The sequence below is a fragment of the Sphaeramia orbicularis genome, chromosome 24 (genome assembly GCF_902148855.1).
Source record: "Sphaeramia orbicularis chromosome 24, fSphaOr1.1, whole genome shotgun sequence".
Lineage (NCBI taxonomy): Eukaryota > Metazoa > Chordata > Actinopteri > Kurtiformes > Apogonidae > Sphaeramia > Sphaeramia orbicularis.
This window is the reverse complement of record NC_043979.1, coordinates 34,803,855-34,828,289: the sequence shown is the minus strand read 5'-3', so window position 1 is coordinate 34,828,289 and position 24,435 is coordinate 34,803,855. Positions and strand designations below refer to the sequence as shown.

The following is a 24,435-nucleotide window of genomic DNA, read 5'->3' as shown; positions in this document are numbered from 1 at the left end:
ACTGCCAGTAACGGTAACGGCGTTGCAACGTTTCAAATAGTCATTAATTAGATTACCCGTTACTGGGAAACAATAACGGCCGCTATTTTTGACGCCATTATTCCCTACACTGCTCATAAATAAAATGAGTAATAAATTAAAAAAAAGAAAAAAAAAAAACAGCTGTTAGATATCAGTGCATAGTAACGCACCATATTTCTCTGCCAGTAACGGTAACGGCGTTGTAACATTTCAAATAGTAATTACTGGAAAACAATAACGGCATTAGTAACGCCGCTATGTTTAACGCCATTATTCCCAACACTGCTCATAAATAAAATGAGTAATAAATTAAAAAAAAAAAAAAAAAAACAGCTGTTAGATATCAGTGCATAGTAACGCACCATATTTCACTGCCAGTAACGGTAACGGCGTTGTAACGTTTCAAATAGTAATTAATTAGATTACCCGTTACTGGAAAACAATAACGGCCGCTATTTTTAACGACGTTATTCCCAACACTGCTCATAAATAAAATAAGTAATACATTAAAAAAAAAAAAAAAAAAACAAGGGCAGGCTGTTGCATCTTTCTTTCTCGCAGTTGCACATTACTTCCTTTGTACCGGTCCACTAAACTACACGGCGCACGCTGATTGGCTGCGTCGCGGCGTCGGCGGCAGCGGACCAATCAGCGTGGGCCACGGTGAGCCTGTTGGCTGTACTTTTTGAGGCAGACGCAGCTTCAGCTCCGGCAGCCTGTCCTGGTAGTGTTGTTAGGTGTGGAGACTTACAGAGAGCAGCAGCTAAAACCATGAGACCGCTTTTACTTGGTGAGTGATAACACGAACAGATTTGCAGCTTATTTAAACGTACATTACTGTTTTGTGTCAATATATGGAAGTATCCGCTTGGTTTTCGTCACTTTGTTGCTAGCTTAAAAGCTAAGTTAACACGCAGGCCTCTGTTATCGTTGAATCAATGAATTAATGAAGCTCACTTTGGCCTGTGTTACATAAACCTGCAGGGATTCTCCTAAAAACTGCAGCCTCTTTGACTTTTCTACATATTGAATTGTTGATAATGGTTTGTTCTTGTGTCCTCAGGAGTGCTGGGCTGCTCCCTGGTCCTATCTGTCCAAGCCTTGTATTCTTCTAATGATGATGTTATTGAGCTGAACCCCTCCAACTTCAACAGGGAGGTGATCCAAAGTGACAGTCTGTGGCTGGTGGAGTTCTACGCTCCATGGTGAGTCCACACAACCCTGGGAGTCATCATTCAGTGGTAACAAGTGTCTCAAGGGAAATAAAGTAGGAACAGTGTGACACAGAGAATAGTGCAGAGACTTGTATGCAAAGTTACTTCCAGATTTGAATAAACTTTAATTAACCCATCCATGCATTAATTATGAGAACCTTTATCAAGATTTTTTTTCCTGAGTGTTTTTATTCACAACACAATGTGGTTGAAATTTTTTAATGAACCTATTTTTTTTTTTTATGGAGTTCCAAAAAATGTCCACTCAGCTGGACACTATGCGTTTAGTTCTTGAAGTAAAGAAACAATATCAGAAAGTGTTATAGTATTTTTCATGCAGCTACAGGGTGGGGAAGCAAAATTTACAGTGAACATTTAGTTGTTTCTTCTCAGCAGGCACTACATCAATTATTTTGAAACCAAACATATATTGATGTCATAATCATACCTAACACTATTATCCATACCTTTTCAGAAACTTTTGCCCATATGAGTAATCAGGAAAGCAAACGTCAAAGAGTGTGCGATTTGCTGAATGCACTCGTCACACCAAAGGAGATTTCAAAAATAGTTGGAGTGTCCATAAAGACTGTTTATAATGGAAAGAAGAGAATGACTATGAGCAAAACTATTACGAGAAAGTCTGGAAGATACTATTAAAGAAGAGTGGGAGAAGTTGTCACCCGAATATTTGAGGAACACTTGCGCAAGTTTCAGGAAGCGTGTTAAGGCAGTTATTGAGAAAGGAGGAGGACACATAGAATAAAACATTTTCTATCATGTAAATTTTCTTGTGGCAAATAGATTCTCATGACTTTCAATAAACTAATTGGTCATACACTGTCTTTCAATCCCTGCCTCAAAATATTGTAAATTTTGCTTCCCCACCCTGTAATCTGATGTTTTGTCACATTGTAACATACTCTAATGCTAGTTATTACTCACTTCATGGAGATAATATGCAAAAAAAAACCCAAAACAAAACACTTTTTGATTAAGAAAACAGTTAATTACAGAGTAATAACAATTAGCAAGTGATTTACACTCAAACATGTTAGAGCAGATCATGTTTATCAAGAACACAAAGTTACAGTAATGGTATGAATTATAGTGTATGAGAAGATACATAAGTGTCCGCTGTGTTGGCTGATATGGAACTAAAACCTCCTAAGCCCCTAACCTCCCCCCTTTCCTAAGTCTTTTTATTCGTCTTTAGACATGAAAAAAAAAACAAAACATGCGATTCAACATTGTTTTTTATGAACCTATTTTTCATGGAGTTGCAAAAATGTCCACTCAGCTGGACACCATGCGTTTAATTTTTGAAGCAAAGAAACATGTATTTACTGGCATATTGTGTGAAAACTATGAACATTTTTTTTTAAATGCTGCTAATCTGATGTTCTCTGATGTCACATTTTAACATACTCTAATACTAGTTATTAATCACTTTATGGAGATAATACGCAAAAAAACAACTTTTTGTTTAAAAAAACCTGTTAAATACAGTCTAATAATAATAGCAAGCAACTGATTTACGCTAAAACATGTTAGTGCAGATGAGGTTTATTGAGAACAGTAAAGTTACAGTAATGGTATGAATGTCAGTGTATGGGATGATCCACTGTGTTGGCTGATATGGAACTAAAAAGATAAAATCCATTAATATACAAGAGAACAGCTGTAGAATAGCTGTCCACTGTAGTGACCAGTGTGCATGACAGGGGTAAGTAAGTAAGTAAAGCTTTATTTATATAGCACTTTTTAAAACAACATGTTACAAAGTGCTTCACATAAAGGGGAGATAGATCAAATCAAATTTTAAGCCAATTTACAGAAACCCAACAGAATCCTCCAGGAGCAAACACTTATGACTGGTGACAGTGGCGAGGAAAAACTTCCCTTTAACAGCAGAAATCTCGAGCAGACCCAGACTCCTGAAGGATGGCTGTCTGCCTTGACCAGTTGGGGTTAGAGTGAGAAAGTAAAGGAGGAGAAAAGAGAGAGCGATACAGATAGAGAAAGACTGGGGGAGAGGTGGGGGGTAGGGGGAGACACATGCACAGATAACTGAACTAGAACATCTATAGAACAGTATAATAAACACTATCGTAACAATATGGGTAAGTGAGTGATGACGATAAAGGTGGAGAGAGGCAGGACCACAGCAGCAGGTCCAGAGATGATCTTAGGAAAACCTGTGAAGATCCACAGAAAAACCGGTGATGATCCTGGGAAAACCTGTGAGGTGATAAAGCACAGAGACTCCAGGGAAGAAGTCAAGTCAGTAACATGAATTCACTGAGACGTAAACAGAAGAGATTTAATGAAATGCTTGTTTATAAAAGTGAGTTTTTAAGAGTCGCTTGAAGGTGTCTATAGAATCTGATGATCTAATGTGATGGGGAAGACTATTCCAGAGGGTTGGGGCCAGAATCTCAAAAGCACGGTCGCCTTTTGTTGAGAAGTTGGAGCGAGGGATGGATAGGAGGTTAATGTTTAATGAACAGAGTGGTCATGACGGTGAGTAGGGAACTAGGAGGTCAGAAATGTAACTGGGGCGAGGTTGTGCAGGGCTTTAAAAGTAATTAGGAGTATTTTGAAGTGGATGCGGAATTTTATTGGTAGCCAATGTAGGGACAATTAAGGGAGGACTTATTCTACTATTATATACTAATTATACTAGTGTGCATACTTTTATTTGTGTAACTAAAAGTCTCCATAAACAACATATTTTATTGACATCCTGTAACTCTCAAAGACCTAAACAGCCGATGGATCCAAAAACATCCACTGATCTAAAATGTTTAATAACTTTTCAACTCATAAACTTATCAGTACATCTAAATAGCTGCTAAAATGCGGTTTCTCAGCTTTTCAGCCACATCAGATTAGTCTTTTTTGGGTGTTCAGAAGCTCCATAAAACTGACATGATTAGGGGTGTTAGAAAATATCAGTTCTGCAATATATCGCGATATTTCATTTCACAATACTGTATCAATATTAAAAAGTGCTGTATCGATATTTTTAGGTATTTATTCAAATGCAGATATGGCAGAGGTTCGTTTTTGTTTTTTCTTTTTCTTTTATGTTTAGATTTTATTTATTATAATTAACCACTGTTTTATTAAATACTGGTTATTTGAAGCATCCTAAAAGCGCTTTTTACTGTCTGAGAGGCAAATGTTAGTTCCTTTGGAAACTGGGAGAATTAGAAAAATTGTGATATAGCATTAGATCCTGTTCTGATCAAATAAAAATGTGTTTAGTATTTGTGCATATCTCTGGTGTAATTCAAGTTTTTCCAGGAGATAATCTTAAAAAAAAAAGAACCAAACAAAAATTGCTTTTTTTAACAGTATCATGATCCCAGTATTGTGATTTGTATCGTATCACCAGATTCTTGCCAATGCACACCTTTAGTCATGATCTCCAACACTGAGTCACCAACAAAACGCATGAAGTTTGACAGATGGCAGCAGTTGCAGATACTTGATTTTACATTCCATTAAGGATTTATTACTTTGTCTTCAGTTGTCACTGTCGTTGAAAAATGCAGTGGATAATATTATAATAAACAATAATAAATCACTTATGAAAGGTTGAATGTAGAGAAAAATTCATTTGGAAGCTGCCACAAAAATAGTTTTAGGTCATCAAAGGTTGGCCAGAAAAGTCAATATCAGTCATTTTGATGATGATTTATTATTTGCTTAAAGACTGATTTTTGGCCCTGAGTGAAAGATGAAGAAACAATACAGTTGTTAGTTTTAAACTACTGTGCATGATCAGAAAACATTCACCCAAACAGCAAAACAGTTTACAAATCTAGAGGCAGAACATGTAATACATACAAACAATTCTAATGATAAAATGTTTGATGAGTTTCTGTCTTTGCCCTCATTTTTTTGTCCCTTTCAGTTCAGTTTGTGTCATAAAAAGTGCAAAGTATAACAAAATATATGAAAAATGGATATATATGGATGAGTAAAATTAAGAAAAAAAACAAACAACACAATAAAACGTTTATAAAATGTTTTGACAATGTCACGACAAACAATTTGTAGAATTATCATTGTAATGTTAGCACTCAGGACTTTGGTTGGCTATTTGGTATTTAAATAAATGCATGTTTTGCTGTGAAATGCATTTGGCCTAAAATAAACCTAAAATCAGAGGAACAGCAGGAGCATCTCGCATTATTCTCGCAATTTTGAGTCTGTGTCAACAAGTCGGTGTTTCTTTATAAGAATATTATTATTCGATCACCTTTCTTGTTGTCACTTGTTATAATTTATGATGCCTGTCATAAAAATTATACGGCCAACTTTTACAACTAGACATAACTATTAATTCGATGTAATAACTCCCCCCCCCCCCCCCTTTTTTTTTTTTTTTTTTTTTTAAATTTCTCAGGTGTGGCCACTGTCAGAGCCTTGCACCAGAGTGGAAGAAAGCAGCCACTGCCCTCAAGGTAAACAGAATAAATGTGGTCATCTTTAGAGTTTAATAGTACAAGTTTGACTGTACATCCTGCTGACTCACTGGTTGTTTCTACAGATGGGTTCAGTGTCTGTAAATAAAAGTTTGACATCTATTTATGAGTCAAATGTACCCGTTTAAGGTGACAATGTCAAACGTATCATTCTTGATTTAGTCAGTTCACCTCCTCGTTGTTAGAGGCTGGTTTTGCATTTTCACTAGATATTTATAGACCCATGAAACAGGTATCCATTGTCCATTTCACAAAACTTAAAAAAAAAAAAGAATGGTTTCATGTTCCTGCTTTTAACCTTTAAGACCGAGAACAGACGACATTGAATCCAAGTCACAGTTACCCAGCTCCGCTTACAGCTACGTCAATCATGAGTGGGAATGACAGCAAACAGAGGTGTGAGATGTGGGAAGAAATGAGGCTGTTAAATGTTACTGATACTGTTGCTGATTAAAAACAAGCTTATCTGATTTAATATGATTTTCCACATATTCACTGTCATCACCTCTAATTTTATGTTGTCGGACATCATCACTTATGCACATAAATCACAAATGCATGACTTTTAGAGATGCACAGCAGCACTTAAATGATACCCCAGAAGCTTATGTAATTCAGCTACTGTTTAATCTTGATGTAACGCAATGTGAAAAGTCCTGACAATGTGTTTATTACAATTTTCAGGGTATTGTCAAAATCGGTGCAATAGATGCCGACCAGCACAAGTCATTGGCTGGGCAGTACAGCATCAGAGGTTTCCCTACTATCAAGATCTTTGGAGGAAACAAGAACAAGCCAGAAGAATACCAAGGTACAGTCCAAAGAAGAACTAGGGCTGGGCAATAACACAATAACGATATACAGGGTGTCCCATAAGTCTCCATACATAGGAAAAATAACCGTTTCTTGACATCAACCATTTTTATTTATATAATATGCTCTATATGACTGCCATTTTGTCGGGAACACATTTCAATGCGTGTCTGCTGAAGAACTATAAAGAAGAAATATAAAGAAATACATGTTAGAACCATATATGTATGGAATGTATTATGTCTCCTATGTATGGAGACTTATGGGACACCCTGTATATTGCGATATAACTTTTCCTAAATAGAAATATGAGACATGCTTGATACAATTTCGATAAAATTCATTTGTCCGTGTTTTTTTGGGGGGGTTTTTTTGGGTTGGGGTGGTGGTGGTGGGGTCCATGCCTACTGCAATACTAATACATGTAAACCGTATAGCCATATAACTGAAACTTAAGACACTTATAAGATGGGGGTCAATAAATCTTAAAATGGGGGGGGCTAGGGGGAGATGAATAAAGCAGGGGGGATAATACATAATGGCAGAGGGGGGGATAATTCTTTTTTTTTTTTTTTTTTTTTTTTTTTTAATATCTTCTTATTTCACACAAGAGAATCTTCCAGATACAGCACAAACATAGTCATACTGCGTCTCACTTTTTACAGTTCTCTTTTGTGCATTCTTCCCACCTCCCATCCCTAAAGAAATAAATCAACTAAACACACACAAAAGTAACAGGCCAAAAATATACATGTCTAAAGGGAAAAAAAATTATAATAAAATAAAAATATTAATAATAATTAAAAAAAAAAATAAAAAAATCATCATCATCATCATTCTCACAATAACATTAATAAGGGTAACAACATAAGCATGAGCATAATTATGCATGCTGTAACATAAATAGCAATAATAGGGCAGTATTCATGATCTACAAACTCAAACTTTCTCCATACCAGAAAGTAAAGGCAACCAAAATTCATTAAAGAGATGGCCCCGATTGTATTTATCCAAAGTCAGTTTCTCTAAAGGTAAAAAAGAAGACAGTTGATCATGGAAGATCTTAAAAGATGGAGGGGAGTCATTCTTCCAAAATAAAAGTATGCATTTCTTTGCGAAGTGGGGGGGATAATTCTAAGAGCGGAAGAAGGGACTTCTCCATAAGTATCACGATGTATGTGTTTTTCTCTGTCTCTTTCATTTCTTCACATCTAAAAAAATTAAGCTTGACAAAAAAATAGTGATTTGATTTACATCTTGATACATATCGATATCGTCTGATACGGAAAAAAATGATCGCGATATGATTTTTTTTTTGTCCATATTGCCCAGCCCTACATCAAACTGCCGACTTCTAGTTCTGAATATGCCTCCATGTTGTTTTCTAATTTACCACTAAAATTTGTTTGAGGAGACAAATGTTTCTCAACTTTACCAACTCTCGTCAGTCACTGTTGGATGGATGGGCTTACAACAACTTTTGGCTTTATGATTTGGTTAAAAAAGTCATGTTGTGATCATTGTTGCATTTTGAGTCTAGTTTTAGAGATATATTTTTGAATGAAACAAACAAACTAGTGTAAAGAGTACAAATTGTGATAACTTTCATTTTGGCATTTTTACACAGTACACCTCCTCATGTTACTTGATCCAACATATGAGCAAACACACACTGGACCTTTAAATTGTTTGCCCGGCCAGCCATCCGGTTTTCGCAGTGTATCCAATACTGTGAAAGAGGGATGTAACAGTTACCGGTATAATGATAAACCGTGGTAAAATTCCCGACGGTTAGTATTACCGTTTAAATTCTAATTATCATGATAACCGTGTTTGATTACCGCACTTTGAAAGAGAAAGAGAGAGAGAGAGAAAAAGAGAGAGAGAGACCCTAAAACAACTCAAACTTGATATGGAAAATGGTCAAACAATGGCCATAATATGCCATTTTTAGTACACATTTGTATGTTTAATGTTTACATATTAATATTTGAATATTTCTGTCAGCTGAAAGTACATTGTGCGTATTATTTATTTGATTTTTTTTTTTTTTTTTTTCAAAAAATACAACTTGGTTAAATTATTTCAGTGTGTGTAAGTACTTTTTGAACATTTTGAGCACATTTCAACAATACCGTGATAATAATGGGAACCGTGATAATTTTGGTCACAATAACCGTGATATGAAATTTTCATATCATTACATGCCTGCTGTGAAAACAGTCTGGAATTGGGCTAATCGCTGCGAAATATGCACGATCTAATTTTTACCAGATCAATCACAAGTCAGTGGGATGGGTGTTTCGCAGTGCGTCATACAACTTATTTTTATTGCGAATCAAAGTCCGTTCCAGTCTGCAAATCTCTTTACAACTGTTGTCAAGTTAAGTTGTTTACTTGATTCAAAAATAAGGTTGGAATTACAGATTACTCCTGTATTCTTAAATTTCTTTGACAAAAACGTCATATCCATCTTATCTGTGATTGGTTACTCGGTGCCTGTTAGTCCCGCCTTCATTTTTGGATTCAAGCCGGAAATTCCAGACAGATTTCTTATTGAGAAAGACGGACATTTTACTGAAATGCTATCCCACTGTCTGACACTGCATTTTTTTTCTCTTTTATTTCTTTTTCTTCCTTTTTTCTTTTTTTTTTTTTCTCTTTTTCTTCCTTTTATGGGCTCAGCTGGCTGACAGGCAGCTGTCTGTACCGATAAGGCAGCAGCCGACACCAACTGTACTCCCAGTCATCATTGCCCATTTTTCTGACACCTTTGCTTGTGTATCCTCTTTTATTTGGACATTTTACCAGGGAGTATCTCACACTACTTTTTGTTTTTGTTTTTTTTTTTTCTATTTGTCTTGTCCAGCGTCCTAACAGCAGAATGGTAGTCTGGTTCCTTTTGGTGCTGAACAAATTTGCTTTGCCAAGGGTAACTTCATAAAGTATATGAAGCGCCCTTTGATATTCTACTGTGTTTATTATGAGTTTTGTTGAACCACATTTCGATGCCGGACCTGACATGGGGGGTGGGGTGTGGGGGTAGAAGAAGGGGAGAGAACAAGAGAGAAGAAGGTGGCGAAGACCCTCACAAGAAAGTATCAACAGTACAAGCGGTAACAACCATGGAGACAATTATAATGGTAACAGTAACTACAACCAGAACTGAGTAAACTGGACAGAAGAGAGAGAGAAACAAAAAACAAAACTGACACTGCATTTTAATAAATTTTGCCACTCGACTTCAGCTTTTTAAAAACGATAGGAGATTAGTTGATCTTTATGTTCACTAGTGTTTAACCCGTGCATGCTCCTGACCCTCCAGGTGGACGCAGTAGCCAGGCCATTGTAGATGGAGCCATGAATGCTTTGCGTACTCTGGTAAAAGACCGGCTCAGCGGGAAGGCCGGTGGATCCAGCTACAGCAAACAGGTAGAGCAACTGACGAACACTGTCGGTTAAAATGAACGAGATAACTCTGAAATGAAGAAAGATGTGTAACAGAAAACTACTCCCTGGCAGAGTGGAAGTGGCGGAAGTGGCGGAAGCGGCGGCGGCAGCAAGAAGGATGTGGTCGAGCTCACCGATGACAACTTTGACAAGATGGTGCTGGACAGTGATGACGTGTGGTTGGTGGAGTTCTTCGCCCCGTGGTGTGGACACTGCAAGAAGTGAGTCTGGCGCTGTCGACTCCATCCCCCGATGGAGTGCACAAACCAAGGCGTTTATTTAACCGTTCAGTCCCAAAAAGAGAGACACCATATCCGTCTTAACTTGAAAGTAGAACAGGGGTCAAGGGATTTTGTTTCGACTGCTCTTAGCCTTGAAAAACTGAGACAGTGTTTGTCTTTGGAGAAAAACGGCACTCTGTAAATCAGGAGAATCCCCAAACGCTGCAGTAAACCTTTCATTTGGACTCCTGTTTCTGTCTTATAAATCACATTAACGTTTCCTGCATTTGAAGTCCGATTCCAGTGCCTTTACATGTTTATAACTGATGACCGAAATAGCTTAATAATTCCAGTAAAGTTTCTCTCTGCTATAAAAACAACCCATGGCTCTAGGGCCACATTTGGATCTTGGGCCCTTTTCAAGTGGCTCCATGTGGCTTTGTCAAAAAATATATGGAAATGTGTAACACTTTTATGTATGTATTTATTTATTACACGTTATTGTCGTAACCTGAAAGTCATTCTGAATTTAAAAAAATAGTATTAGTAGTAGTTAAAGTAGACTATGTGACAATTACGACAATTACTCCATTTACTTTATACTGGGGTGCGATGGGGGGGGGGGGTTAACATGACAAATTTACGGGGCCCAGCATTTGTGGGGGGCCCATAGAGCAGAGGAGGGGGTCCAGTGGATACCAAGGTTATTATCATTAACGAGAAAACTAACAATATGACGAAAGATACAATTGAAAAAACATTTTCGTTAACTGATAATATAATTATAAGAAAAAAACCGATAACTAACTGAAACTGTATTGTGTGCTTACAAAACTAACTAAAACATGTAAAAATTATGGATAAATTTCCCTTCATTTTCGTCTTTGTAAATGTCGGATTGATACGAAAGTGATTTATTTCGCTCTAGTAATTCTAGCGGCACCATACTACACTTCACAGTCCGTCACTTCTCGTCACTTGTGGTTTAGAGTCGTCTTCTCATCCCAACTCTACCTGGAAACATGGAGACTAAAGTTGGGAGAAAGCAGAGTCCTGTATGGGATTTATGTGAATACGACGGCAAAGAACATAAAAGATATGAAAAAACTAAAATTAATACTAAAACTAAGCATTTAGAAAAAAAAATGAAAAGTAGTAAAAACTGAATTAGAGAAAAAAAAAAAAGTCCAAACTAAATAAAACTAAACTATAATGAAAAATCCAAAACTATTATAACCTTGGTGGATACAGGCTAGAAATTGTGAGAATGTCCTGTAAAATCCGCTGTATAAGAGAGACATAGAAGTCAGGAATCGGACGTTCAAAGCATGTTAAGTTTCAGTTTTGTTTTCATGCTAGCGCAAGTGACGTTATATGTGAATCGTGCACACCCCCCCACTCCGACAGACTGACAAGATACTGAATTTTATGAAAGGGCCCACAGTTGGTAGCAGCACTCCTGGCTTCATGTACCAGTCGATTTTGTGTTTGTTTGGTTTTTTTTTTCTGCACAAACACAATAACGACAAATGTCAGTTTTCTTTAGTATAGTTCTATAAATGCACAGAACCTTTGATTGATCCTTGACATACTCCATACGAACTAATCCTTTAAGGTAAAACGTCTAGGGATATCTTTTGGCTCCAGTTTTTTTTTTCTTTTTCAGTTCTAAAATGGCTCTTTCGATGGTAAACTTTGCCGACCCATGCTTCAGATGATACCTTCTGTCCTGTGAATTATAGCTGTTTAAGTGCATCTCACATGGTCTGTTTTTCTTAATCGTCACCAGCCTGGAGCCTGAGTGGGCGGCTGCTGCTACAGCTGTCAAAGAGCAAACCAAGGGCAAGGTACGCCTCGGAGCTGTGGACGCAACTGTGCACCAGGGTCTGTCCAGCCGCTACGGGGTGAGTACGAATGTTAAGTGATGTAGTACGCTGCACATATAGAAGAGGGTGGATGTAGTATTCGTCAGTAGAAGAAGAAGGTAGGACTTAAGTGTTTACCTCAAACTAATTTAGCATTCATCAGCATTGAACATTTTAAGTGACTGTAAAGTGAAAGTTAAATTCTTCACATTTTGCAGATGTTGGTACAGTATCCAAATCACAGCAGCTTTTGGTGGAGTGTTTCTATCCATACAACTGAAATGATAAACCCTTTTTTTTTAAGACTGCCATTTCCAACAGGCTGCCTAAGTGTCGTCATGTTTTCTTTGTAGTAAAAGTGTCAGAAAATGTGTTTTTTTGCCAATTATTTTGCACCTTTGTTGTCAGGAAGAACTTAACTTTCAATATCTGGCCATTAATTACACTGGGTTACAAAAAAATATTTTTTGCAAGTTGTCTTGGTTTTTTCAAGTGAATTAGGACCATTTTGCACGGCTAAATCCAAAAATGACATCTGTTTTTCTCAATCAGGTCAGGGTTTTTTTGCTAATTTGATTTTGAAAAATTTGATCTTCTCACAAAATTGATTACATTTTTGTAAACTTTATCTTGGTCACCAAGTTTAATACCACAATAAGATTGGTAAGCACACTTTATGAAACTTGTGACTTGATTCCTGTTAGGTACAATGGTGTATTCACCGCAGATGTAGCAGAATATGTCAGGCTTATTTTTGCAAGATCTTCTAGTCGAAGCCATTTCATTCACCTGTAATATTAAAAAAAACAATCATAAATTGGCAAAAGTAAAATCTTCAGAACTCGTTTATTGCAAGAAATATGAAAGAATTTTGTATCATATGATGTGAAAATGCCCATAAATGTAAGCAAAAATGTTAAAAAGCCAATATGTAGCATAGTTCAGAAAGTTGACCTGATTGAGCAAAATTAATGTGATTTTTGGATTCAGCACACCAAAATTATCCTAAATCAGCTCAAAAAACTTAAACAATAAATTTGTTGTTGACCAGTGTAATTATTCTAAATAATAAGTGCTTAACCCTTTCTTGCATAGTGGTCACTACAGTGGACAGCTGTTCTACAACTGCTCTCTTGTATGTTCATGGGTTTTAGTTCCATATGAGCTGACATAGTGGATGCTCATGTACCATCCAATAATACACCAACATTCATACCATTACAGTAACTTTGCTGTTCTTGATAAACCTGATCTGCACTGACATGTTTGGGTGGAAATCAGTTGCTTGTTATTATTATTAGACTGTAATTAACAGGGTTTTTTTTTTTAATGTTTTTTTTTTTATACACAAAAAGTTGGGGTTTTTTTGCATATTATTTCCATGAAATGAGTAATGACTAGAATTAGATTAAGTTAAAATGTGAAAAAACATCAGATTAGCAGCATGAAAAATGTTTTTACTTCATAGTTTTCTCAGTAAGTACATCTATTTGCTTAAAAAATTAAATGCATGGTGTCCAGCTGAGTGGACACTTTTGCGACTTCATGAAAAATAGGCTCATTAAAAAATTCAATTGCATTGTTTTTTGGAATGCCTAGAGGAATAAAAACACTCAGGAAAAAAATCCTTGATTCATGCTTTCATAATTCATGCATGAAAGGATTAAAATAGTGTGTTTTAGTAAAAAAGAAAAAAAAAAACACGACTTGAAGTTTTTAGCATATTTATTATCAGAAACAACCGTAAATGTCCATAATGAAACTTTTTTAGATTGCAGAAATAAACTTCCATCTATTTTACATCTGCTCAAACATGCTTTTCGGTCCTGAACATTCAGTATCCATATTATGGCTTCATATTTTTGGTTATTTACAGGCATTTTTTAGCCTGTGTGGAAGTCTGTGAAACAGTTCCTTCCTACTTGTAACCGAGTCCCACATTGCTGCCATAAAGTGTGATATACTGTTTGAAAGCTCAGGATCTCAGCTTTCTGATGCCATTTGAATTTTGTGGGTAGTGCAAACATTTGAGGAGTTAAAGTGCAAAATGCAGCGCCGAAGAGACTGCTGATCTTAAAGGGTTAAACTGGGCTGATAAATATTGTTTTTGTTTTATTAATCTTTCGTTCTTGCTGCCACCTCTATTAAATCTGCAACAGTGGGAACAGTTCGACTTGAAACAAGAGAAATTTGGTGCACGGTGAATCATTCACACATGGAAGATGATGGTGATGCATTTATGTAACACCCTCATTGCCATAACTACTGATAGGTTTTCTGTTTTCTCCTAACAGCTGATCATGTCTTTCAGATGCAGATTATATAAATGTTATGTAACCGAGACATGCATGCTGTATTCATTTAAAAAAAACAAAACAAACATGTTTCCTTTTGCGCAGATCCGTGGATTTCCCACTATTAAGGTGTTCCGCAAAGGTGAGGAGCCGGAGGACTACCAAGGGGGGCGGTCCCGCGGTGACATCATCGAGAGGGCGTTGGATCTGTTCTCTGACAACGCCCCTGCTCCTGAAGTGCTGGAGGTCGGTACAGTTGTGTGTTTGCAAAGTTGTGAAGGTTAATAGTGCTGGTGCTTGGGGGGGTGGGGGGGTGGGGGGAGTCCAAGTCTGGGTCGGTACATTGTTCATGATCTGTCCTTGAAGAAGTAGATTCCACAGAATTCTAAGGCTTAGCATCTCTGTTGTTCCTAAACTGTAATATTAGGCCTATGCTTTATTTTTCATGCTTATTGCTGAGGATTTTATTGGTATTTTGAGCACAAGTGTTGATGAAAGATGCGTATTACAGGGTTCGTACGGGTGCTTGAAATCAGTGAAAATGCTTGGATTTCAATGGTGTGTTTCAAGGTCTGAAAAATTTTTAGTTTTAAGTGTTTGAAAGTGCTTGCAATTATAAGTCTGTTTTTATTTCTTTATTTCTTTATAATAGTAACTGCCAGGTTACTTACAGAGAGGTGACACATTTTTGAAAAATAAAACTGTCAAAAAAGGAAATTAGCAGGTGTTCTCAGGTCGACTCCAGGTACATTTTAATCTTAATCTTTGTCTCGGTGTGAGTGTGTCTGAAGAACACCAAGTGGCTTCTCTTTTTTTAGATAAAACTTTGTTTTCTTTTTTAATTCCTAAATTTTTGACAATTATGAAACATAATTTCAGATGTTTTTAGCAAATTACAATGTACATCATTGTAAAAAAGATGATCATGAGTAGGGATGCACCAATACCGATACGAGTATCGGCATTGGCTCCAATACTCAGTGTGTGTACTCGTACTTGTAAAAGACATCCGATACAAATGCACCGATACCACTTATGGCCGTTTGACATTCACAGTTCAGTGCAGCAGGTATGCAGCGGTGGAATAATGTGTGGGGAGTGTGGAGAGTTTTCAAAATAAGTGACGGTGATTAAAGTAACACTGACTGACAGTAACGTTAAAGACACAGACAGATACGGACGCAGCATTCTGTCTGTCCTCTGCGTACATTCCATCTGTTTTCCAGGTGCTGGCGGATGTTTACCCAGAATGAGAATACCAGAGGTAGTACGGAGCAGTGCGGACCGCCGCCAGCGGAAGTGAAAACGAAATTTATCGCTCATTTCCCTTTTCTCTACCTGCTGAAGCTTAGCTTTTAAGCCTTACTAGCGAAAACGCTGCAATATTAGTATCACATTAGTGTTACCTCTGTCATCTCCATGTTTGTTTTTACTGACTTTCTTCCTCGTCTTCTCAAAAAACTTTACTCTTCTTCGCGGTATTTGTCCAGTATGGTTAATTCAGAGCGGCGCCCCCAGGTGGATTAATTGAGAAACGCTCATTCCAACACATTAAATGTCAGTAGCAGCACTTTTTTCCAGTCAGACTAATGACAACGACAGTAAAGCACATTTACAAAAGGAACTAAGAACTGGAATGGGATTATTAAGTACTCGTATCGGTACTCGGTATGGACAAGTACTCAAATGTAAGTACTTGTACTCAGTCTGGAAGAAAGTGGTATCGGTGCATCCCTAATCATGAGTATATGTATTCCTGCAGATATGTGTTTTACCCCAGCGATAAGGGGCTGTGCTGTGAAACTTTGAAAATGACCCTTAAAGTGCATGAATTTGACCTTGAAAAACGTGTACGAACCCTGATATTAACACAATGGTTGATTATTACTAAAGATTGAACAATAAAGAAAAGTTATTAAACCGCAATCAAAACTTAAAGCAACTGTGTGGTTTCCTTTCAGATCCTTAATGAAGACGTCTTAAAGAAGACCTGTGAGGACAGTCAGTTGTGTGTGATCGCCGTACTGCCACACATTCTGGACACAGGTGAGACCAAACACCGAAACACTGAAAATCCAGTAGAACCTCCAAGTACACAAAGCATAGGATGTGAGAAAACTGTCCAGTGTAGTAACTAGGGATGGGTACCTTTCACATTTAAACCAATACAGTACCGATACATGGTTATACAATGGTACCTGTTTTCAGTACTTTTTTTTTCCCCCCATAACCTTTATTTCAGTGACACCAAATGAAAAGGAAACTTGCGTACAATTTTATATAATATTTACATTAAATCATCATAATGTACAGGGTGGGGAAGCAAAATTTACAATGAACATTTAGTTGTTTTTTCTCAGCAGGCACTACGTCAATTGTTTTGAAACCAAACATATATTGATGTCATAATCATACCTAACACTATTATCCATACCTTTTCAGAAACTTTTGCCCATATGAGTAATCAGGAAAGCAAACGTCAAAGAGTGTGTGATTTGCTGAATGCACTCGTCACACCAAAGGAGATTTCAAAAATAGTTGGAGTGTCCATAAAGACTGTTTATAATGGAAAGAAGAGAATGACTATGAGCAAAACTATTACGAGAAAGTCTGGAAGTGGAGGAAGCAACAAAAAAACGTACCAAAGCTTTTATTAAAGCTCTCAAATCCAAAATCCTAAAGGATCCAACCAAATCCATGAGAAAAATGGCAATTGAACTTGAGGTAGACAACGAGACCGTTAGAAATGCAGTAAAATATGATTTGAAGATTTAAATTCTCGTGACTTTCAATAAACTAATTGGTCATACACTGTCTTTCAGTCCCTGCCTCAAAATATTGTAAATTTTGCTTCCCCACCCTGTAGGGGTAGGGAGGGGGTTGGGGGTTAGGATATATGGTATGTAGTGTACAAAAGAAACAAAATGCATGATTGACCAGGTAGTATAAAACAATATCCTGTCTTGGTTGTGTAAATATTTTATGTGTGAAGTGTGGAAGATGTGAATGTTGCGATGTGGGCTTCTCAAAAAAAACAGGGATATGACCAAAGGTAATCATTAGGTAACTGAAAGTAAGTGAGAAGAAGAGAAAGGAATAGGAGAGGGAGGAAAAGAACGGAGGAAAATGGGGGGGGGGGGGGGGGAAGTAATAAAAAAACAAGTAAAGAAATAAATAAAATAACCAAAAAACAAGAGAAAACAAGTACAATTTATCTAAATATGATGCCATCAGTGTTAACACCATTGCCCCCGCTGCCTCTCCTTGCCATCACAGCACCGTTTCCGTGCATGAATTTCTAGAAAACTTAAGAGTTAAGTGAACATATCTGTACATGAAGATACAGGTCTGGTAAACGTTCACATCAAAAACTGAGAGAAGTTAGAATTTTTTGACAAGAGGAGCAGATGAGTCGAGTCTCTTGGAAAAGCTGATCATTCTTAAAAATTTCTTTTGAATTCGGAGAATCTTATTGAGATACGTGGGACAGGTTGCCACCCAAACAGTACTGCAATAAATAATGTAAGGATAAATTAAGCAATAATAAAAAGTCGAGAAACAGGAATGATTTATCAATAAACAGACTCGGCTCAAAATGCCAATTGACTTCATGATTTTTTTTTTTTTTTTTTTCACAAACAAGATCAATATGGTATTTCCAACTCAATTTTTCATCTACAACAGGGGTGTCAAACTCAGTTTAGTTCAGTTCCACATTCAGCCCAATTTGATTTCAAGTGGGCCGCACCAGTAAAATGATAACTGTGAAGAAAGTAAAATTATATTCTGATCAGGTTTACATCTACAAAGTTTCCTTAAAAATCTGAATAACATGAACAACTTGAATTGTCTTAAGAAAAACAAGTGCAATTTTAACAATATTCTGCCTCGATTTATCACTTTATCATTTACACATGTGCATTACAGTCGCACAAAAGATTTCGTAACAGGCAGAATATTGGTAAAACTGCATTTACTTTTCTTAAGACATTTCCGTTTGTTCAGGTTATTCACATTTTTTGTAAAAGTATGGTTTGGTAATGTAAATATATTCATGTAATTTTACTTTTTTTACACCAAAAAAAAAAAAAAACAGAATTTGGGGTTGTCATTATTTATAGGTTATTATGATAATATTTTACTGGTTCTGACCCACTTTAAATCTAATTGAAGTGTATGTGGAACCTGAATTAAAATGATTTTGACACCATTTATTGTTAATATCTAAAGTGTAATTTTTGCATTTCACAAATTCATCCCGTGGGCCGGATTGGACCCCTTAGCGGGCCGGATTTGACCCCCGGCCCGCATGTTTGACACCTGTGATCTACAATAAAAGTACTGAATCCGGTACCCATCCCTAGTAGTATCACATTAAAGAGGTTGAGTAGAAGTGTGAATTTGCACGTTTGTTTAATATAAACGTTCTCACAGTAAATGTACCTGCCATCACTGTTGAACTTCATCTATTTATATCTTCTCTTATTAATTCCTTCTAGAGAACTTACTAGCATGTGTTGAAAAGTGTAATACATGTGTATAGTTAGTGTAAAGTCTGGTTTGTTTTCACATTAAAAATAGAGTTATCAGACTGTCATCACTCACATCCTCTGTCCTGGTGTCTCCATAGGAGCGTCTGGTAGAAACAGTTATCTGGAGGTGATGATGAACATGGCTGAGAAGTACAAGAAGAAGATGTGGGGGTAAAAATGACACACTGTTCTTTATGGGTTTGAATGATGGGGACGAGGCCGATGGTGTTCTGGGAATGATGGGCCGTTCTCTTCCCGTCAGATGGCTGTGGACCGAGGCCGGAGCTCAGATGGACCTGGAGGCGTCTCTGGGTATCGGCGGATTCGGTTACCCCGCCATGGCCGCCATCAACACGCGCAAGATGAAGTTCGCTCTGCTCAGGGGCTCCTTCAGCGAGACGGGAATCCACGAGTTTCTCAGGCAAGAAGCGATTTTAAGTGTGCGAATCGAATAAAAATATTAAGTCTGAGATTGAGCTGAAACTAGGAATGTAACAATATGAACATTTCATATCACGGTTACTGTGACCAAAATTATCACAGTTATTACTATCGCGGTATTGTTGAAATTGCGCTCAACATGTTCAAAAAGTACTAATACACACACTGAAATAATTTAACCAACTTGTATTTTGAAAAAAAAAAAAAAAAAAAAAATTAAATAACAGGCATAATGTACCTTCTGTTGCAGAAACATTCAAGTATTAACCCTTAGTGGTCTGAGCCTATTTTGGCCGTTTTTCAGTCCATTTGATTTTGCCTTTATATACTATATAAACAAATGTTTATTATACCCATGTTTGGGATCTTTTTTTTCAGCACAGCTTCATCTATGTCAGGGGTGTCAAACATGCGTCCCGGGGGCCAAATGCGGCCCGCCAAAGGGTCCAGTTCGGCCCCTGGGATGTTTTTGCCAAGTGCAAAAATTCCACAGTCTTGAATTGAATAAAGCAAAAAAAAATTTGCTTGAATTAAGGAAAAAATCTTGAATTAAGCCAAAAAAAAAAAATCTTCAATTAAGTAAAAAAAAATCTTCAAATAACTTAAAAAAAATCTTGCATTAAGCCCCAAAAAATCTAGAATTAACAACTTGATTTTTTTTCCTTTGTTTTATTGCAAAAAATAACATTAAATTATGAAAATATTTACATTTACAAACTATCCTGTAACACTAAAATGTGAATAACCTGAACAAATATGAACAACCTGAAATGGCTAAAGAAAATTCAGCCCAAATTTGAAATCTTTTCTGCCTGTTCCTCAGTGTTTAGTGTCTTTGCAGATCTGATCCATAATGCACATGTCGAAATGATAAGTTGAGGAATAATGTTAAAATTGCACTAAGTTTTCTTATGTTTTTTTAATTTAAATTTCAGTTTTTTCAGGGTTTTTTTTTTTTTTTGGGCATAGTTCATAAAAGTAAATATTTTCATAATTTAATGTTTTGGGGTTTTTTTACACTAAAACAAAGACAAAAATTTGGAGTTGTCATTATTTATAGGTTATTATGTTATTATTTTTCTGGTCCAGCCCACTGCAGATCAAATTTAGCTGAATATGGAACTGAACTAAAATGAGTTTGACAGCCCTGATCTATATCATCTGTCTATTATTTTTTCACTTTAACCTACTATATCAACACAGAAGGACAAAAAAACACAAAAAATACATAAAATCCAATCTGAAAAATGTCTGTAATTTATTGCATAAATAACACAAAGATGCTTAACGAACCTTTTCAAAGACTTTAAAAGTGAATATTGGTTCCAAATATTAGGTATATACAATTAAAACTGTAATAAATTAAAACTATACTCAAATATTTGACATAAAAGCAGATCTTTACATAGGTATTTTTTCTCCTAAAAGTGCGGTAATCAAACACGGTTATAATGATAACTAGAATTTAAACGGTAATACTAACCGTCTGTGATTTTACCGCGGTTTATTGTTATACCTGTAATCGTTACATCCCTAGCTGAAACATGACGGTGCGTCTGCTGTTTTAGGGAGCTGTCTGTGGGCCGCGGCTCCACCTCCACGCTGGGAAGTGGAACCATGCCCAAGATTCACTCTGTGGACGCATGGGACGGCAAAGATGGCCAGGTGAGTCGGCTCTACGGGAGAGATTTTCCTATTTCACACAGACAGGTTTTAGGATCTGCTTCCACGCACACACAAAGAATTTAGGCAGCGGCTAATGACGTTCTTTTTGTCTTCTGTTTATGTAATTATACTTTTCTTTTCTTTCTTTTGTTCAGACAAGGTATAGTTTTAGGTAACATAGTTTTAAGTATAGTTAGGTAACATCTAAAAACTGTTCCTTGTCTGAACAAAAGAAAGAAAAGTGTAATTAATTTAGGCAGTGGTTAAAGCAGGGGTGTCAAACTCATTTTAGTTCCGGGGCCACATTCAGCTACATTTGATCTGAAGTGGGCCGGACCAGAAAAATTATAATATACAGGGTGGGGAAGCAAAATTTACAATGAACATTTAGTTGTTTTTTTTCTCAGCAGGCACTACGTCAATTGTTTTGAAACCAAACATATATTGATGTCATAATCATACCTAACACTATTATCCATACCTTTCAGAAACTTTTGCCCATATGAGTAATCAGGAAAGCAAACGTCAAAGAGTGTGTGATTTGCTGAATGCACTCGTCAAACCAAAGGAGATTTCAAAAATAGTTGGAGTGTCCATAAAGACTGTTTATAACGGAAAGAAGAGAATGACTATAAGCAAAACTATTACGAGAAAGTCTGGAAGTGGAGGAAGCAACAAAAAACGTACCAAAGTTTTTATTAAAGCTCTCAAATCCAAAATCCTAAAGGATCCAACCAAATCCATGAGAAAAATGGCAATTGAACTTGAGGTAGACAACAAGACCGTTAGAAATGCAGTAAAATATGATTTGAAGTTAAAATCTTACACAAGAACACCAAAACACTTGTTGACAACAGCAACAAATCCAACTTTAGCAATTTTTGGGAATCATGTTTATGGCCGCCTTCTAGCCCAGATCTAAACCCTCTGGATTCTGCTGTTTGGGGCGTTTTAGAACATGCTACCAATAGAACATCACACAGCAATGTCGACTTTCTTAAAGATACTATTAAAGAAGAATGGGAGAAGATGTCACCCGAATATTTGAGGAACACTTGCGCAAGTTTCAGGAAGCGTGTGAAGGCAGTTATTGAGAAAGAAGGAGGACACATAGAATAAAAACATTTTCTAATATGTCAATTTTCTTGTGGCATATAAATTCTGATGACTTTCAATAAACTAATTGGTCATACACTGTCTTTCAATCCCTGCCTCAAAATATTGTAAAGTTTGCTTCTCCACCCTGTAATAATATATAAATAATGTCAACTCCAAAGTTTTCACTGTGTTTTAGAGTGAAAAAAGTAAAATTACATTATGAAAATGTTTACATCTACAAACTATCCTTCTAAACGATGTGAATAACATGAACAAACTGAAAAAAATGTGTAATTTAAAGACATTTCAGGTTGTTCATATTTGTTCAGGTTATTCAGATATTTTTGCAATATTATACTTTGTTTTAGTGTAAATACATGAAAACATTTACATTTACAAAGAGGAAAAATTTGAAGTTGTGAGTATTTGTAGGTTACTATGACCCACTTGAGACGGAATTGGTCTGAATGTGGAACCTGAACTAAAAGGATTGTTCATATCTTAGTGTAATTTTTGCATTTCACAAATTCATCCCAAGGGCCGGACTGGACCCGTTAATGGGCTGAATTTGGCCCCCGGGCCGCTTGTTTGACACCCCTGTTTTAAACATTAAACATGACAGATGGTTTGCAGTGAAACTTGTGTTCATCTCCATCTTTTAAAACTCTCCTCCTCGTCATCTTCAGCTTCCTGTGGAGGAGGACTACGACCTCAGCGACGTAGACCTGGATGTCGACTTTGACCGGGACGAGTTATGAGCACAAACGGGACGGGATCCGACACAGACCGGCTCGACGCAGGTCTGCTCCGGTCTGGTCCTGCACGACACGCCTCCCCTCTCCTGTGGACGAACGGGAAGGCCGGGTCGCGCAGTTACTGAAATACTCCAGAAAAAAAAAAAGACACGCGACAGAGAGAGACCCCTGTAGTTTCTCACACCATCTTCGTCAGTCACACAGGATTGGGAGGGGGCGCGCGTCGTGTCCCTGAAGTGAACTCTGCCTCACTTACCTGCTGAATGTTCAAAGCTGCGTATTTATACGATCGCTGCCAGCTGAGGAGAGGAGGGAGGAGTTTCTAAATGTGGCATCTCAGTTGTTAAGTCTTTTTAAACATTGTTACCTCTCCCTTTTTTCATCCACCCTCAAGCACCTATTTTAAGATGTGGACTTGTCAAAGTAACACTTCATCACCCAACCTGACGTGACTAAAAATATTTTTTCTCTTTTTAAATCAGTGAATTGATGATCTTTGTGGGTCGGGACCGTGTTTTGTCCAGGACGAGGGGATAATGTTGGGACTTCTTGTGTAGATTTTTCTTACACGACTTTATTTCAATTGTGTGAAAACAAAATGACATTTTTGTTACAAAAATAAAAAGAATAAAAACAATCACTGCTTCCTCATTTACATAAACTGTTACAACATCAGAAAATGCACTGAGCGCATGCAATACCAAAGGCAGATATAAGCTGTTCAGAACAGCAGCTGAGGCCACTGTTAAAGCTCAGGGTTTCTGCAGGTCATTTAAAGCATTCGGTCTTTAACCCACAGGTGTCAAACTTGTGGCCCGGGGGCCAAAACTGGCCTGAAGGATGAATTTGCTAAGTGTAAGTTAGGGCATCAAACTCAAAAATAATATAATAACCTATAAATAATGACAACACCCATTTTTTTCTCATGATTTAGTGCAAAAAACATTAAAATTATGAAAATATTTGCATTAAGAAACTATCCTTGAACATGAAAATGTGAACAACCTGAACAAATATGAACCTGAAATGTCTAAAGAAAATTAAGTGCAATTTTAACTATTAGTTTTGTGTCTTTAAAAGTTTTGTGTCTTTGTAGATCTGATCTGTAATGCACATGTATAAATAAGTCGAGGCATAATATTGATAAAACTGTACTTATATTTCTTAACAATTTTTTTTTTTCAGGTTATTCACATCCTTTTTATTTGTATAGTTTGTAAATGTAAATATTGGTATAATTGAATGTTATTTTTTGCACTAAAACAATTTGGAGTTGTCATTATTTATTGGCTATGATGCTATAATTTTACTGGTCCGGCCTACTTCAGATAAAATTGGACGAATGTGGCCCCCAGAAGAACATGAGTTTGACACCCCTGTTTTAACCCCTTATGTGTCTGTGATGAGCCTTCTGAATACTGATTTATTTTAAATATTCATACAAATTTTACCGTTTCCTCAATAGGAAAAAATTCAAAATGTTGTAAGAGAATAGACCTTGTACTTAGACATCTGAGCATGCTCAGTGCACCCCCCACCACCTGTGGAATGGGGGGCAAAACACAGAGCA

The 24,435-nt window shown here is 36.8% G+C and overlaps 1 protein-coding gene across 1 annotated transcript; it reads left to right on the top strand.

The window, feature by feature from the left end:
- Positions 1 to 683: 683 nt before the first annotated feature.
- Positions 684 to 23,502, top strand: pdia6 (protein disulfide isomerase family A, member 6). Its single transcript, XM_030128809.1, has 13 exons — positions 684 to 811; positions 1,085 to 1,226; positions 5,653 to 5,710; positions 6,416 to 6,542; positions 9,870 to 9,976; positions 10,067 to 10,215; positions 12,005 to 12,119; positions 14,480 to 14,620; positions 16,336 to 16,420; positions 19,005 to 19,077; positions 19,169 to 19,327; positions 20,916 to 21,012; positions 22,797 to 23,502. The coding sequence occupies exons 1-13, from the start codon at positions 793 to 795 to the stop codon at positions 22,866 to 22,868; spliced, it is 1,344 nt and encodes a 447-aa protein (XP_029984669.1). The 5' UTR covers positions 684 to 792; the 3' UTR covers positions 22,869 to 23,502.
- The last annotated feature ends 933 nt before the right edge of the window (positions 23,503 to 24,435 follow it).

What these genes read in the sequence shown, in the direction of transcription:
- pdia6 (XM_030128809.1), top strand. An exon ending in CAAGCCAGAAGAATACCAAG is followed by an intron (nt 6,543 to 9,869) that starts GTACAGTCCAAA and finishes CTGACCCTCCAG; the next exon opens with GTGGACGCAGTAGCCAGGCC. An exon ending in TGGTGTGGACACTGCAAGAA is followed by an intron (nt 10,216 to 12,004) that starts GTGAGTCTGGCG and finishes AATCGTCACCAG; the next exon opens with CCTGGAGCCTGAGTGGGCGG.